Consider the following 18,828-nt stretch of genomic DNA (forward strand, 5'->3'; position numbering starts at 1 on the left):
GGTACTGAACAAGTATTCTTCACCAAAAGCAGGATGAAATGCTCTGCAGCATTTGCCCATCTGTGCATTGGATTAATGCCTACAGCAGAGTGCACTCTGCCATATGTATCAGCATTAGGAGAGGAACAGGGAGTTGGGTTGGCCGTGCATCTCACTGAGCCTTGCCACATAACACTGGGGTAATAGGCTTTACCCTGTCTTGCTCATTAACATCACTTTACAGCTCTCTAACTACTGAAAGTATGTATTATTTGCTATGAATTGTACATACAATTGAAACAGACCATAATTTGTAATAGGTGGTGTGTTCAAAAAGTTATACGACCAAAATATTCCAGTACATCATAACAACGTTGGCCATTGCTATGATAAGCAAGCAAAGTTCTTAAAATAGGTTTGTATGTGCATGGTCATATTACCCAAGGCTGGTCGTTGGGAGGTGGGATCGAATGTTGTTAGGATCTCACTGGAAGCTGTGATGATGCTGCGACTTCCCTGACTTGGAGAGGAAGGGAAAGTGCGTGGCCCAGTTGTGGTGGGACTTTGTGTCAAAGGGCATGGTCGTGAAATAGTTGCCTGCACTACCAAGCGTGGGAGGTAAGTACCAGGCACAGAGTAATCATGTGTAGCTGATGGTACGCGAGCAATGAGTGTACCACTTTCATCACCAAATTCCCACGTGTAGGTTAGGTCAGCCTGAGCCAGAAACCTTCTTGGGTCATGGATATTGGCTGCAAACTCAATAGAAGCACCAGTCACGAAGCGGTTGTCACCAGGCAGCCGATCTTGAGCTTGTCGCATCTCGACTGTCACCGGTATCTGGTCTGTGGGAGTCGTACAAGTTATTTATTTTACAACCATCGCAGATCATTTGATTGATTACATGATACAGGTTTGACAGGAGGTTGCAGAGTTGACACCCTCATTCCTTTGAGCTGTCTAGACTGGGTTCAATACTCAACCCAGCTTTGAATTGTTGGATTGAAGTTTTGCAGGCAGAGTGTCACATCACAAAATGTGCTGTCCTTCATCTAGTGGGACCAGCTCTGCTGACATTAGTTAGTGGACGTTAAATATCCCACGGTGTATTTTGTAAAGAGTCGGTGCATTATTGCTGGTACCCTCAACAATTTCCAAAATCCTGCTCATGAGTGCATGAAAAACTTGGGGCAAAAACTTTTCTCGGGCAACCCCACAAGAAGTGTGAATTGATGGGGTTGTTAAAGAAGTTGTTTTAGCAGATGATAACTTAGCCAGTGGCTCAAAACATTGATAACCTTTTTGTTTACTTTCTTAGAGTGAATTTCAGTCCTTACTAAACTTGCCTTTGACCTGTCTAAGTGGAAAGTCGAGGTTCATCTCCTGATCCAACCACAAACTGAAATCTCGAGCGACACATGGAGGGTTTTGCATCATAAAGTATGCCATCATTTCAGAGGGAGCAGTAATCTTATCTGTGTATAACTTCCTTGTGGAAGTTTAAAAAAAATACCATGGTTTCTTTCAAAAAGAGTATGCCATTATTTGCTAGAATTCATGTTCCTCTTGTCATCAATGGGGTAGTACATCAACATGGGTGGGAGTAATGAGGCACCCGACAGACACTGCACATGATTTCAGGTATGGAATGTGGCCTCATCTCATTTTCCTGTTCTCTTTGCATTTCATGAAGTGTATTCTGACACTTACCGGTGATACTATATATTGTAGAAGCTTTAGCAACAGGTATGTACTGCTGTGACTTCCGATGATGGTACACCACCAGCACCATCATGTAGGAACCCAGCGCAAAATTATCCGATGAGAGGGAGAACTTGGATGATGCACGACCAAACTGCTGCCACTGCTGACCTAGAGAGAAAAAGAGTGATGTGCTGAGAGGCTGGCGTAATGGACCATGACCCTATTGTATACTTAAGAGCAAACTACATGCAGCTATTCTATCCGTGGATACAGATAGTATTAAATTCAAGTAAACCTGGATAATTTTAGAGTTATAGGTTAATTTGAAACTCTGCTCCGAACTTCATTCTGCAAAGCAATTCCTCAAGTTTGTGGATTTTTCACCCTTCAAAGCAGTAGTACAGCATTTCAATATGCAGGACCACAGTCTCCTTAAATTTATTTGAAATGAAGCTCACATTGAAAAGCAAGGAACATTACCTCGTGTAGACCAGACATACACAAAGCGCCTCCTCCTACGGCCACCTGGTGGCACGGAAGCATCCTTTAAGCCTTGCTCTCCGAGCTCCGGATAAACAGAGGCACCACCTGCAGGAAACATGCGGAGTGTGCACTTGAAACACACCCCTTTGAAAAACTTAATTCTACTTTATAGATAGGCATCCTTTAGATTATGACATTCAACAAATTATATGATGTGCGATTACTCCAAATAACCAAAAAATGCTAAACCTTATTTCCAACATTATCAAGTGATTTTTTTGCCGAGATTAGACAGAAGTGAAAATAATAAGGCATTTCCTAAGCTGTCTGCTTGTGTTACTCTGAAGGAATCCGACGCATTTTTTGGGCTGGGGCCGCAGAATCATGGGAATTGATCAATGTATATATATATATATATATATACATTGATCAATTCCCAAGAACTCGTGTACTGCCTTGATGTCCTGCGAGCAACAAACGGAGCTCACATTGAAGTGCATTGATGGTGTGCACGAAACTTGATGAGTTTCTGTATCGTATAAGCCAAAGGGTATTGTATCCTTTGTGGTTCTAAATATGTTAACAACCAAAGTAGACCAGATCATTTGGAATACCATGTATAACAATACCTACTGGAGTACTTTTTCTTCTGGATAAGTACATTTTTAAATGAGGAGGCACAAGACCATGTATATGCAGAAGCATAGTAATGAGAGATTTGAATCACAAGTGAACTGAACTTTGAATTATTCTGATACCATCTCACACCATCAATTGCTCAAAAACTTTGGGAAGCTCGATCTCACGTGAGGCTCAACATTATATTAAAAAAGGTCATTTTAATACTCTATTACTTACAAATATGGTGAGGAGGATAAAAGGGAGTAGATATCGGGTATAGAGAAGGGGTATGGGAAGTCGCATATGAAAATGTATACCATTTATCATCAATCGTGTCTAATTATATATATATATATATATATATATATATATATATATATATATATATATATATATATATATATCATTAACACCCCCCACACTCCTCCATAAAGCAACCCAAGAAGGCCTGTACAAGGTAAGGCTTGGAAGCAATGGGGATCAGCGGAGTGCTCATCACACTCCTCATATTTCGATTTTCCTGCTGGTCTCATCACGTGCCTTCTGGTTGAATGGTTTGCATTAGCAGGAACAATTGTCTTGGTGGCAGATGGATTGTTGTTCTGTGTGTTTTATCTGGTTTTACCGTGTGAGACATTATATATATATATATATATATATATATATATATATATATCTATATATATATATATATATATATATATATATATATATATATATATATGATATATACATATATATATATATATATATATATATATATACATACATATATGGTATATACATATACATATATGGTATATACATATACATATATGGTATATACATATACATATATGGTATATACATATACATATATGGTATATACATATATATATATATATATATATATATATATATATATATATATATATATATATATATATATATATTCTCCACCGATGATCAATATATGTCGACAACAACCATTGAGAGGGTTTTCATCATAGCATACATATGCATGAAAGGGATGTTACCCTCTTTACCTTTCCCCCTTCTTGCTCTTTCACTTCTACCAACCATCACAAGCAATAATGGTAAGTCTTTTGAATTTCTCAGCCTCACCATCAGCCGGAGCCTTCCGAGAGCTGACCACATAGAAAAGCTGGCCTCCAAAGGTAGCCGCAGATTGGGTGCCTGAATCAATTGAAGTCTTTTCTTAAAATCAGATGATTACAAGGCCTTTGTCAATAGTTTCATGAAGTACTTCTCTCCCTTTTAAGCTGGTGCTCCAGCATCACATTTATCTCTCATGGATTTTGTAGAATATAAAGCTCTCAAAATTATTTGACTCTCCTGTGATGAAGTCTAAGCACAAGGTCTGTTACTTTCACATCCCAGGGTGGTCACTATTCTTCAATATTGCTTCCTCTGCTGCATGAGTCCTCTAACCCTCTCCATCTACCCAAAGATGCATGTGTTCCTCCAGTACCCACCACCTCCTGGTTAAACTTCCAAAATCCAGGTTCACTATTTTATTCCTTGCTTCTTCCATCAATGACACCACCTTCCAGTGGATTTTCTGTCTCACTCTTCCCTCCAGAGCTTCAAACATTCAGTGCATCACCATCCCTTGTAATTCTCAATTCTGTCCCATGACATTTGTTACCCCCATTCACCTTTTACCCACCGAACCATCTTAATTGCAAGTTTCAATGTTTCTTCGCCTCCTTCCTTTCCTCTTATCCTGTTCGTTCTTTCCCTTTGTGTTTGTCCCATTGTCAGATCCACTATACCCTGCTCTTCTATGAACCTCGCTCCTCTGAAGAAAAAAATGGCCAGAGGTTTCGGGAGAGAGAGGAGATAGGAGAGAGAGGCCCCTGTTTAACCACAATATTCTTGTCAGCTTCCAGACCCATCACTAATTGCTCTCATTGATTATCAGCCTAAATTTGCATAGAGAGGGTTCGGCACAGGGCTACTAGATTGATGGCAGTCAATAGACTCAGCTATGAGGAGCGGCTGAAGGAGACAGGGCTTTATACACTTGAAAGGTGGCAGTTATGAGGAGATATGATGGAGATGGTTAAGATAATGAAAGGGATCGATAAAATAAGTGCAGATGAATTATTCAGCAGAGTAGACAGTGATAGGACCAGGGGCCATAGCCTGAGAGTAAAGAAGAGGAGAGTTGAAATGGTAGTCAGGTAGGGGTCTTTTACTGAGAGAGTAGTTGATGCATAGATTTGTCTCCCTGGAAAGGTAGTGGCAGCAGAACCAGCAGATAAGTTTAAATTAGAATCAGATGGGTACCTGGAAGTTATGGAGATGGAGGGGTATGGGGATGTTGATAAGACTTTTAGGTAGCTTGAGCATTGATGGGTGATTGTGTACATGTGTATGGAGTGCTGTTGGTGGGGGTCTCATCAAGGGGTGTTGTGTGGTTGGCATGTTTTTATATTTTTACCCGTTCATGTCCCCTCCCCTGGGGGAAAAAATACAAAAACCACAACCCCCCCCTCCCCACAAAAAAGCACCTAATTAAAAAAAAACATTTTGCATTTTCTTATTTTGATCTGGTGTTGATAAATTAGTGCGGTATTGATATGGCACAGGCATGATGGGCTGAAAGGCATGATGGCGGAACAATTTCCTTGTGAAGGTCCTGCTAGGATTCAAACAAGAAAGATAAGATTCGTAAAAAGGAAAAATGATTGTGAGGAGATGAAGGCGTAAAGTGGCCTTGTTTACCAGTGTTTTTGGCCATGGAAGGCCAGACCACATCTCCTTCTGATGACTCACACTGCCCCCCTGGGAAGTGAAGTCTTGCAGTGAAACTTGCGTTGGCTCCTGTCATCGTGGGTCCATCATTACGCAGATCCACAGTCACTCGGCCTCCTTTGACACAGTTTAGGTAAGAGGGATGAATTGACAGTGAGACTGCAAAACTGCAAAAACGTACGAAGGAGCATCCTATCTGCAGACGTAAAAAATATAAGCTTTATACATTTGATGAACTGAATTGTAATTACATTTTGCAAGCAGCTAAATATATTCAGTAAATATAACGAATGAGTGATCAGAATGAGCTCTTTAACAGTTCACAGGTGTAGTAACATTTTTTTTTGCAAAAAAGGTCAAAAGTTCTAAAATAAAGCCATTGTTTACATTCTAATGGGTTGATGGGCGATGTTGATGCAGAGTTTGTGATTCTAAATTGAAAACAAACATTAATGGGTGGAACTTATGAACAGAAGTGAAAAGCAAACAGTGATTGTCATATTGTAGCTTGTAGGCAAATGTTGCACATCTTGAAAAGGCATGTGAACAACCTACATGGTTCTCACCATACTTTCGGAAAGTCCCAAATCTCTTGTGATGTCTGCTGGGCTTTTACTTTTCATCTCAATTCCTTAACGATTTTCAATTTCACTGCAAGTGAAAGGATGGATCTTTTCGTTTTGGCTTTCTTGCTGAAGCTATGTTGTGATTTTAGCAGAGCTATTGCGTAGATCAGGAGGGTGTTTATCAGAACATGATAATATGCTGATAAACACACTGTTTGGCATGTGCGTGGACGTGTATGTAGTACATTACAGTATGATAATCATTTTGCATGTTTTCAATATATGTAATGAAGAAGGCATGTCTTGCTGGGTAAGCAAAACCCTGCTGTGAAGCATAAATTGATCATATCATGCAACAAGCTGTTAATAAATATTGTGAATTGGAGATCCAGTAACTTTCCATTTCCAAAAAAAAAAATTATGTTTCAGAATAAAACTTCCATTTCGTGTTCTCTCCAGTCCTCTTCTAAGGGGTATGTCCATGGGGGTGGGCACGAGTATGCCTTGCCCAGCTGAGTGTTTCCCTTCCTTTTCCTCGGCGTGTCTCTGGGTGGAAAATTGCTCCAAGAGGGTGATGCAGAAATGCAGGGAACAATGAAATGATTGTTTCTTTTGATAATTATTATTTTCGGCAACCTTATCTGTATTTCGATGATTTTTAAACATTGGGCCTTGTGTTTGTGTTCAACTTGCCGGGACAAAGCGATTGTTATATCTGGGTTTTCAAGCAATGTGGATCATTATAACAGGGTAAATATGCATGGACCAAAACGTTCTGAATGTGACTATCATTACAAAGAAGGGTTTGTTATAATCAGGGTGCTTTATACAGAATTGCACATGCAAACCTGCAATGCATTATTCATTGAAACTGTCCGTAAATGATAAATTTTTAATACTTCCTACCACTGTACACCATCCATCAACGATAAATGTTTACTACTTTCTACCACTGTACACCGTCCACATGCCTGGTGTTGGCTTAATGGTTCGTGTGGTGGGCTTGGGATACGAGGATCCTGAGTTCAAATGTCACTCAGATGTTAAATTAATACCAGGTGGGGTCGACTCTGCCTGTCATCCTTCCGAGGTCGGCAAAAATGAGTGCCAGCTTGCTGGTATACTGTGTCGGAGTGATGACCCATCCAGGATTGTGTCCAACAGCCAAGGAGACTGCTTAGGCAATACCAACGCTCTGTACAAAGTATGGTCCCAATGGATGGATGGACACCATCCATGAATGGCATGTTTTCTGTTGCCTACCACCGTACATCATGCCAAAAGGACAAAAACCCACAAACACTTCTCAAATTATCCCATAAAACCTAAAAAAAAAACTGCTTCCTTTGGGAGTGATTGTACCACGCAAAAACATGTGATGTGCCATTGTCTTTGGTCACATGACCTTCCATGGGCAGGAGCAAAGTTCCGTGGACTGACCTTGATTTACAGATAGTTACAGACAGTTTTGTGACTTTTCCTTAATTAAATTGTGATTTTGATCTACATCAGTCAGCAAAATTTCAACTTTCTAGCCCTCCTCTTTCTAGTAAAGATATTAAATACATCAAAGGTATATTGAACACGAGCAGGGGTGCCTGGCGTTGCCCGGTATATTTTCTGTGGGGGCATAAAACACTTCCCGACACCCACTAAGGAATGGGGTCGGGATCATTCCATATTACCTTTCACATGGGTAACAAAGGCTGATGCACTTTTTAAAATGAGATTTTAAAATGGCCTGTCACGGTCGCCCGTCCAACTCAATATCCTGCGAGATTTGCTGAAAACGGTGGAATTGTGACTGTTAATTGTGCCATGACCATGAGACCCGTAACCAAGAGATTGTAAAATCACTTTGCACAGAGAGAAATGTACTGTACCCTCCAGGCTGGTCACAAAGTCCTGTTACCCCCCATCTACCCCTCCCCCCTTTCACCATCTTCCCTGGTACGCTTCATTAAAAAAATATATATATATAATATATAAAATACATATTTAAATTACTACTTTGGTTTTTACAACAATAAAAGTTTCATGAGTTCATAGTTTACATTTATACCTCTCGTGTATTTGTCAGGTTCTGCGGAGTGGGTAACGGGACTTTGTAAACACCCTGAAGATTATTGTCTAAGAGACGTTGTAAAAGTGTTACCTTAGAAGTGCAATTAGATGTTATTTGTCGAATGGATGCGTGTGAAAGTACTGTCGATGTTTGTGGGTTAATTATGACCCCGATCTATAAATATGGCGACATTCAGGAAGAAGAAGATTCTAGAAGAGGTTTATTTGTATTAAAATGTGTGGTAATTGTTTTGTATTTGTTCAAATGTCTGTGTACTTGAATATAACTGTCATTAATCAAAAAGGCTTTGGCACTATACAGTGATAACAACAACAACAACAACAACAACAACAACAACAAACAAAAAACGAACTTTTTCAAAAATTTCTAATTTTGTTTTGTTTTTGCCTAAAACAATCCGACACTCACTGACGAACCTCTGAAAGTTTGATGAAGATCCATTCAGCCATCTCTGAGAAAAATGGCGACACACAGACATACAAATAGCTCACTTTTTGTTTAGATTCATGTCAGCAGGACAGTCCACAATGGGTTAAGAACCTGACCAAATTCTGACCAATATCTTGCAATATTACATCGTACCAACATACCATAAAGGTATGTTGGTACTCTGTGACAAAACCCCCACCCCCTAGAAAATGGTACAAAGAGATTGTTTGAACACAAAATGGGACTTTAATCCAGTTCTATGTACACTTAAATTCTAAATTTTGACTAACTGGTTCTGGAAAAAGTTTACAAGTGTGAAAAAGAGCAACTTGATGGCCATTTTTATCATGGTCATTTTGACATCTGGTGAAAATAAACTAGTCTAATTGGACAAACCTACTAAATGAATGAAAGAATGAACCATCTTAAATTCTGAGTAAATATGCAGTACCATTATTCAATAAGAGAAGAGGTGTCAATAGATGCCTCCAAAGTAGATTATCTATCTTCTATCTAATGTAATACCTTATAAAGAGGACATTGTTACTCTATTTCTGCATTACGCTTGGTGATTGACCATTCCAACACGTTGATTTCAGTACTTGGTATTGTAGACATTGTACAGTTTAAGTAGCTTGCTTTCAAGATGGCCAGGAGGGGGGGGAGTGTTTCCCCCTCACCAACCCCCATTAGGCTATGACTGCCATGGTCCAATAGGGAACTGATACTGGGCTCGAGTCAGACCTATGTACAGAAGATTAAATTCATTCAACAAGAACCCGGAGAATGCCGGATGCATTCACCTAGTTGGGGGTACATAATGCAACGGATGGCTCACCATTGCTTTCTCAGCATAAGTATAGAGTAGGAACTTTCAATTTGGCCAGGGTCTTGTCACACAATGGCCTATTCTTTTCAAAATGGGGCCTTTGATGTCCACATGTGACAGCCGGCTTAAAAAAAAAATACTCAATGATGCAAAGAATTGCTGCAAAGCATCAGGATTGCAATTTAAAGTCAGATTATTTTTTTCCATGAAAAATGATCATTTACAGAAGGCAAATACTTTAAGTCCAAAGCAATTTTGACATAAAATTCTGATTGGGCAAAGACAATCAATGTGGATACTGCTCGTAACCTGAGCAAGATACAGTATGTCGAGACTGCTTTAAAGTGAAGTGTTTGAGAGGAAAGAGCAGTCATGGGAGATATTGGTATTGGTGTGACAAATGGTAGGGGTGAAGGGTAAGGGAAGGGGGAGTCAAATGCCACAATATTTGCACATGCAAACATATGGCTTTTTCAGACCTTTTGTGGTTTTATAAGTGCTTCTAATATTTTACAAGGAGAGTTTAAACTAATCAAAGTTGAGATTGATTGTATCTGTACTACAAACACTTTACCTCTCCATGCTTGGTACCAGCGTGGATCTCCAGAATTCCATGGTGGTGACAAGTCCCTTATTGCTGAATGACTGGCTTCTTCACGAGATGGAGTCCTCTGGCGATCTCTCGTTCTCCATAATGAAAGTTCTATTCCTGCATGGCACGCATTACGTCATGAGGATTACATGTAAAGAAATGACGTACATTTTTGAAAACAAAACGCAAGTCTAAATTAACAGGAATCAAGTAACAGGACCCTTTTGCAAATTTAAACTTCAATAACTTTGGATGTACACGTGATAAAATCAAATTGGAAATGACATGAAAGCATCAGTTATAAAGGTTGCACAACACAGTTCCAATCGTGAGGATTCTAGATAACTGCAATATTTCGTAATAAGATCGTTCAATCCGATTTTCCAACTTGTTGAAAACGTGCAGTTGCTGCTGAGTGATTTCAGGAAATGCATGTGTGTTGCGAGCCCAAAGTTCATCCAAACAATGTGGCTTTGATGAGTAAATAACGGTTAAAATTTGAGTCTTATAAATAGAATTCCAATGGGAACCAGTCAGGCGCACGAGGTGGTCAAGCCATTGGTCCATGCTTACTGATCAACTAGTCTGGGAAAACATCATCCAGAAGCACTAGACATTGGTTTTTGGTGAGTCGTTCATGTTGTCAGACTTACTGAGGTTTTTTCAGTTTGCCAAATTCAGAAATTGTGGCAGTTGACTTTACCACTGATGTGGTATGTTGCCTCATCAGAAAATGTCAACTCTTCAAGAAACCCAAGGGAAATGTAGATTCAACAACAATATCAACAAAACTTTATGCACTACGTAGAATTAAGAACTATTCTTATCGGTGAATGTTTGCGTTGATGTGCAAACCAATAGCACAAACCTCAGCAAGCCAGTCGCTTGACACTTCAACTTTTCAAAAAATGTATTCAGTCAAATGGCAGTCTCCGGTATTTCTCTCCCTTTCAGCATCAGGGACAGTTGTAAACGCAAAGAGCAAAGACCGCGTTGGCTCACTACGAGGTCAATATCCCATCTCTTGCAACTTTTCAATCCTTTCCCTCTCTCACTGTTTTTCAACTTTTGTTTTACTTTATTTCAATTTAACTATCTAACCTCTCCTCAGTCTGCTTTACTTTCCTTCTCCTTTCACCTGTCCTCTTTTCTCTCAAAATCCCGTTTTCTCTATCATTTATATTAGTTTACATTACTCATGCTGAGGCCGAAGGTTGGGCGCATGAGTGTTGTGATCTTCCAGTCTGTGGGTTTGTCTGTTTGTTGGCAGAATAACTGGACGAATGCAGCTACAATCACCAAATTTGGCACACAGCTTTATGTTGTAAACATTTCAGACAAGTTCAACTTTGAGCTTACAAGGAGAAATATAAAATGGAAATTACTCCAGGACTATATTTATTCACACTGTTGCCAGAAAAAAGCAAAAGTTAGTGCCATCTAGGGAGGGTGGTTTTGCACAAATAGAAAACAATGGCACAAGTCAGCACCTCCATTGAGTGAAGTTCCTGTTTCAATTATTATTACTTATTACCTCCGCTACCAAAGGTGGAAGGCGGTTGTTTTCATCCGTCTGTATGTTTGTTACTTGCGAAAATTGAAGATTTTTCAAGTGCATTGGTTGGTCGTGTGCATTATTATGTCTGTGAATCACCTACAGGACACGATTTTTAACCGATCTTCATGAAACTTCAACGCCTGGTAGAGTTCGTCATAAGCAAGAAGCGTATTGTTTTTTGGGTTTTTTTTTTTACGTCAAAACGTCAACATAGGCCAATGGTCAACAACTTGTCAAATTTGTTAAACCCTCAATTTTCATCCGATTGACTTGAAATTTGAACAGGATTTGCCTATCTGGTCACTGAATTCAACCACTAATTATTTTTATGGTCAAATTTGTTTGAGGGATTTTGCAAGTATCGTGTTCTGCATGATGTCTATCTCGCTTGTCTGTTTGTGTGCTATGCAGGATATCTTGAAAAGTTGCAGACAGATTCGGATGAAATTTGGTGGGAAGATTGGGTGTGTGACAAAGTCAAATGGATTCGACTTTAGTGACGATTCGGGTGCGATAATTTTTATTTGAAGTGATTTTTAACCATTGAGAGATAGAGCCAAAAACGATATATAGCACGATATCTCAAAAACGTTGTGGACGGATTCGGATGAAACTTGGTGGACATGTTGGGTGTGTGTGACAAGGAAGAATTGATTCAATTTTAGTGAAGATCTGAATCCGAATCTGGATACGAGAATTATTTAATTTTTAAAGTGATTCTTCACCATTGAGAGATAGGGCCAAAAACGATGTAGTACTGTGTAGTATGATATTTCAAAAATGTATTGGGCCACATATGATCTCATGTATCAGGCATTACGTGGCGGAGGTATGTGCTCTCCCGAATTTCCTTCTAGTTTACTGTTGTTGTATTATATCAATTTTATATTTATTTGTATCGGTTTTCAAAGTTGCTTTAGATTATTTATATAATCTGTGCCTTGTTCCCCCCTCCCCGCCCCTATTATTTTCACTTTTCTCTGACTCTCAGTCACTTTGTATCCCCTGTACCTTAACTGTCCCGCTGAAAAATCACTCATTCTTACCTACACTCTGACCGTCACCTCTCACCCACTCCCACTCCACCCACCTTATATCTCAGTCACTCCACCTTCGTCACCTTTCTTTCTCTCTCTGTTTTTTGCTCCAACTAAGCGTGCGTGTCCAAAATGTCAGCTTCTTGTTTGCCATATCTCAATCAACATATGATTGAATTGTTTATTGTTCCACATTTCACAACAAAAGATATGATTCATACAAATTTCAAATTCAGAATAATACAAACGTGAAATAAATCAAAGCGTCAAATGAGATAAATAAGACATGGATAGTTAATCAGTGTAAAATGTGAGGAACCGAAATGAAAAGCTGAGTTTGTTAAGGATTGATTGATTTAATCTATTTCTGAATTGTACTTTCATATGCCATTTGCAGTTTGCTTTGCCACAATGTTTCCATCCAAAGTTATGAACATTTAAAGTTGCACAAAGACTTTATAAACACCCTGCATTACAATTCATGTTTGGGTGCACCATTTGTGCTGCGCAAGCTCCACAGCACACCAAGCCCCACACCCTGGTTCCCGTTGGAAAATTTTAATCTGTACTTGTATATCCGTGGTCATCTCGGACCCAGATGCGGTTGGATATATGACATGGATTATTTGAGTTAACACCGACTCTGTGACTTTGATATAAGCATCTGAAACACGTTTCGACGTCACTCCGCACTGACCGAACTAGTCAGAGATGGGCCGTGGGATGCTGGATGGTGCGTGGGCACATCGGAAGTTGAAACCCCCTGCTAAACTTAGCGCGTAATATGTTTTGCACCCTTCGACACCCTTACCAGAAAGGGATCAACGAATGATACGGGTGCCTCTGTGCCTGAGAAACAAAGGAAAGCTATTTAAATGTTGTTGTTCGTCTTTTGGCTGTTCCCGTTAGGGGTCGCCACAGCGGATCATCCGTTATGATCCGCATATTGATTTGGCATAGGTTTTATGCCGGATGCCCTTCCTGACGCAACCCTGGTCGCCTCTTACGACACAGGGATATGGATTGGGTTTCGCCATGATTCCGGGCTGCGCTTGGATCCCAAGCCGCTGCTCTAACCACTGCGCCAACACCAGGATTATACCATATATATATATATATATATATATATATATATATATATATATATATATATATATATATATATATATATATAGATATATATATATATATATATATATATATATATATATATATATATATATATATATATATATATATTGTTCAATCGGATGCATATAATCAGCATTATATTGGTAGCCTACATTGTACGGTGTTGTTGTGCATGAACAAGCAAGCTAATTTAATATTGTGTAAAATAAATGTTCATTAACCTTAACAATTTTGTGCAATTCTCACTTTAAAAAAAATTATATTGTTTAATCGGATGCATATAATCGGCATTATATCGGAAGCCAACATTGTACGGTGATGTTGGGCATGAACAAGCAAGCTAAGTTAATATTGTGTTAAATAAGTGTTCATTTAACCTTAACAATTTTGTGCAATTCTCACTTTAAAAAAAATTATATTGTTTAATCGGATGCATATAATCGGCATTATATCGGAAGCCAACATTGTACGGTGATGTTGGGCATGAACAAGCAAGCTAAGTTAATATTGTGTTAAATAAGTGTTCATTTAACCTTAACAATTTTGTGCAATTCTCACTTTAAAAAAAATTATATTGTTTAATCGGATGCATATAATCGGCATTATATCGGAAGCCAACATTGTACGGTGATGTTGGGCATGAACAAGCAAGCTAATTTAATATTGTGTAAAATAAATGTTCATTAACCTTAACAATTTTGTGCAATTCTCACTTTAAAAAAAATTATATTGTTTAATCGGATGCATATAATCGGCATTATATCGGAAGCCAACATTGTACGGTGATGTTGGGCATGAACAAGCAAGCTAAGTTAATATTGTGTAAAATAAATGTTCATTAACCTTAACAATTTTGTGCAATTCTCACTTTAAAAAAAAATATATATATATATATATATATATATATATATTTTTTTTATTGTTCAATCGGATGCATATAATCGGCATTATATCGGTAGCCTACATTGTACGGTGTTGTTGTGCATGAACAAGCAAGCGAAGTTAATATTGTGTAAAATAAATGTTCATTTAACCTTAACAATTTTGTGCAATTCTCACTTAAAAATTTTTTTTGTTTAATTGGATGCATATAATCGGCATTATATCGCTCATCGCCCCCCCCCCCTGCTCTCTAAATATCGGTCTCTGCATTGGCTCTTGAAAAACCCATCGTCGGTCGACCTCTAATTTGCAGTCTCCGTTGTATTAAAGGAAGTAGTGACAATATGCTGTCTCTGTGCCTGCACGTGACACTTATATGTAGATCGGTTGACACTTGCTGGTGGAATATGAGCTACCGTTCACTCAGAGCTATGCTTTTAATGAAAGTAGTACAGGTGTAGAAAAAAAAAGAACAAGTACAGAAGGGTTCCTCAGCAGAATGGACAAAGATTGGATCAGGGGCTATAGGAGTAATGGAGAGGAGAGTTAAGACGGTTGTAATTTAAGGGTCTTTCACTCGGAAAGTAGCGAATGCATGGAATGAAGAATGGTCATTCTTCATCCGAAAACAGCGTTCACCCACCAATAAAATGAAATTAAAATACTCTTCGTTACTAATCGTTTATTTTATTTCTAAGACGCTGGTGATATCCCTGAGTCTGCCACACTTTTCTCATCCCCTTATCCTTTTATCATCCCTAATCTGCCATCCCCCCCCCCCCATTGAAATGAAGTCATTAGCTTGACAGATTAATTTAATCTGGTGTTGGTGTAGCACAGGCATGATGGGTGGAATGGCCACCACCTCCTACGTTCAATTTCCTTGTTATAGCTTTGTGGCAGCCGGTGCCCTTCCCCCACAGCCAGATGAAATAATCTGTGAGCAGGATATCTCAAAAAAAGTACGGACAGATAGTAGTACAGGTTTATAACTTTGTGGACAAGTTTGGTGCTTAATTATCTCGATTTTTGTGAAGATACAGATCCAAGTACGAGAAGTTTTAAAGGGATTCTTCACAATTGAGAGATCGGGCTAAAAGCGATGTATGGCAGGATATCTTGAAAACGTTATGGACGGATTCGGACAAATCTTGGTGGGCAGTGGGCAAATCTTGTGGGCAAGTGGGCAGATTCGGACAAATCTTGGTGGACAGATTGGGTGTGTAGCAACAACGAATTATTTAGATTTTGGTGAAGATCTGGATTCGAATAAGAGAATTATCAAAATAAATCTCCAAGTGATTTTTCACCATTGTGAGAGATGAGGCCAAACATGATGCATCAAACAGTTGGGGACGGATATGGACGAAACTTGGTTGGCGAGTTGGGTAGGTGACAAGAACAAGCCGATTAGATTTTGGTTCAGGTCCAAATCCAGATCTTGCCTATCGGTGGGATACAAAACCGAAACGGTTCAACCTGGCGGAGGTATGTGCTCTACCAAGTGTCGTTATAGTTCCATGTGGATTTATTGCTAAGCCTTCAAATAACTCACCTTTTTGACATTCACCTTTGCAGTTATTATTAGCTCATAAAATGGTCTAACATCAAAAACACCAAACTTGATGATTACTAGTAGGTGCAACACACAAAAACTCAGGGCTATAACTATATAAACTTACGATTGTCAATAAAAGGACCGAACAAAAAGGGCAAACCTTGGGCTGTGCAGAAACTCCAGGTCAGCAACAGCAGGAAGATGGCCTGGGAGTCAAGTACCCGTGCCATAGACGATTGATGACAGATGACAAAGTCAACCCGAGGCTGCAGATTTTTGTGCTGGCTTTGCAGCGACGTGCGTTCCTCGGTGCCTTGCGAAGAAACCCTGGTAGCCAGGAAGCTCCTCTTTATCGATAAGAGATTGTATCAAGCACTGGAAGTACACTCACTCGATACGCGACGTTGCACCCATTACCGAACCGACTTCAGCTGACAATGATCTGAATTGAATTAGCGGTTCCCCTTATATGCTGCGCAGGGTGTCACACGAGAAATGATCGTTGGCAGCGAAATGTCACGTGATGGGTGCCGGTGCATGGCACATCACCTTTACTGCTTATGTCACAGATGACGGGTAACATCTTCGGGGACCTCCATTTTGGTGAGCGAATCGTAACTTTCATCAATTTGCTCCTAATGTTTAGGAAACTTTTGCCACCGTCATGGATTAGTGCATCCACTTCCAGCCCCCCACGCTGCCTGATCATTGAGTGAAATCATTGCAAGTAAAGACCCTCAAAACCACATAGTGATTGATACTTATTTAAAAACAATTCAAAAACCGCTACTCAGTCTTGTTCAAAGTGGACAAATATAGGTCGAAGGAGAAACGTATGCAAGACATAGATAGGATTGATAACAATTGTTTTGAAGACCTTGATCGCGTAACTGCTCCTTGAAAGAAACGAACAATATAACAAGTCTCAAGATACCTGAAAGCGCAATCACTTAGAAAAACCGAACATATGCTATTTGCAAACCAACGACATGTCATATTCTCAGCAGTTCAGATTTTTAAAGTCTGAAAGTCAGTTCAGTCTGAAAATTTTAAAAGTTTATTTCTTTCAATTTTTTTCAAGTTTCAAAAAAAGTTTCAATTTTTAAAATTGAAAGTGTCGAATGGACTGGGGATTATATGAAAACGTTACACTACTGATTGCATCGTTCCTGGGACGCAGTTATATGTATACGCCACTGACACGGTGTCCCCCGAGATCCGAGATGAGACAACATTTTGGAATTTAACTAGAACACCGGCACACAGTGGCCTACCGTTATCGACAGGCATCATGGGACTTTAAAGGTCCACCAGCGAGCTTCAGCAGATGTGACAGCGGGCTCAATGTAACATCTCAAAGTTCTGATGGTATTTCTTAAAGGTTATTACCAAAAGTATTCAGCTCATTGTTTTAATATTATACTTAATAATTATGTATACTGTATATTAGGGAATGTAAACAGTGGAGAAGGAGCCTATAGGTAATTGATATGTAGAATAATTAATGGTTGTGTATTTATGGAGTGCAACAGGATGGTGCAGAGGTAGCACTTTCTCTTTGAACTAATTAGTTTGGGTTGGATTCCCAACCCGACTATAAAACTGTTGGATTCGTACTTTGCAAGCAAGGTATCGAATCAATGCATGTGCGCAGTCCCTTGGAAGGATGTAAAGCTGGCTATCTCATTTACTAGCAAGAGTTGGTGGATGTTTAAGATCCCACAATGTCCTTCGACAAAGAGGAGGCAATTTATTGTCGGCACCCTAAGCAAATTCCAAATTCCTGCTCTAGCTGCTGCTGATAAGGCAGTGGCAAACCACGCAGTGTATTTCCTTTGCTACTGCTGCAAATCTAAGAAATTCCAAATTCCTGCTCTGGCTGCTTCTGGGAAGGCAAAGGCAAACCACCCAGTGTAATTCAATTGCTATTGCTGCAAATCCCACAAATTTCAAATTTCTACTCTGGCCGCTGTTGGAAAGGCAACGGCAAAAACCCTCGTGTGTAAGTTGCGATGAGAATTCTGCTGCAACACTGAAAGGGAGGATGTTGAATAATTGAATTGCAACTGCAGTGACAGCTTTGCACGCCAATGGATGAAGAGATGGTGAGGCAAAATTGAATGTCCGCACAAACAAGTCAGGAGCTTCTCTGGAATCTGGCACATGATGAGCCTTGTGAAGATCATGAGACCGCGAGGTTATGGGAATGCACTAAAGACAGGAATGTTTGCATCGCATTTCCGTCCTTGTGGAGGTTTTATGTCCTCTTTGTCACCAATACAAATTCCACAAAGGAGGACAAAAGTGGAATGGTTAAAAAAAAAAAAAATAATAATATATATATATATATATATATATATATATATATATATATATATATATATATATATATATATTAAAAGATTTATAGAACAAGAAACTGGACAATTGCTTCGCTATTGTAGTACAACATCCTGCTTCAATAAAAATTTACATCTTTAAAACTCTCAATATCAACAAGCACCATGCTCTGGCTGTGGCTGGAAAGGCAGCAGCCAGAGCTGTTTGAGAGTTGCCTCCTTTACACTTCAACAGTTATTTCTTCAAACTTCTACAAACACTCCACTTGTTACA

At 39.2% G+C, this 18,828-nt stretch overlaps 1 protein-coding gene across 2 annotated transcripts in view; it reads right to left on the bottom strand.

The window, feature by feature from the left end:
• Positions 1–16,641, bottom strand: part of LOC147032902 (melanocyte protein PMEL-like) — a 32,743-nt gene extending 16,102 nt beyond the window's left edge. For both annotated transcript variants that reach the window (XR_015055399.1, XM_085870922.1), the window contains exons 1-6: positions 16,376–16,641; positions 10,032–10,166; positions 5,518–5,664; positions 2,164–2,271; positions 1,690–1,851; positions 420–824 (exon numbers count right to left, since the gene is read on the bottom strand). Coding sequence is in view for 1 of the 2 variants with exons in the window: in XM_085870922.1 (XP_085727048.1) it covers positions 420–824; positions 1,690–1,851; positions 2,164–2,271; positions 5,518–5,664; positions 10,032–10,166; positions 16,376–16,445 (1,027 nt within the window). In the remaining variant the exon portion in view is untranslated. The remainder of the gene's footprint in view (positions 1–419; positions 825–1,689; positions 1,852–2,163; positions 2,272–5,517; positions 5,665–10,031; positions 10,167–16,375) is intronic.
• Between the last annotated feature and the right edge of the window lie 2,187 nt (positions 16,642–18,828).

This window comes from Eptatretus burgeri, chromosome 2 (genome assembly GCF_056783735.1).
Source record: "Eptatretus burgeri isolate ZD-2024b chromosome 2, Ebu_testis_v1, whole genome shotgun sequence".
In the NCBI taxonomy this organism is placed as follows: Eukaryota; Metazoa; Chordata; class Myxini; order Myxiniformes; family Myxinidae; genus Eptatretus; species Eptatretus burgeri.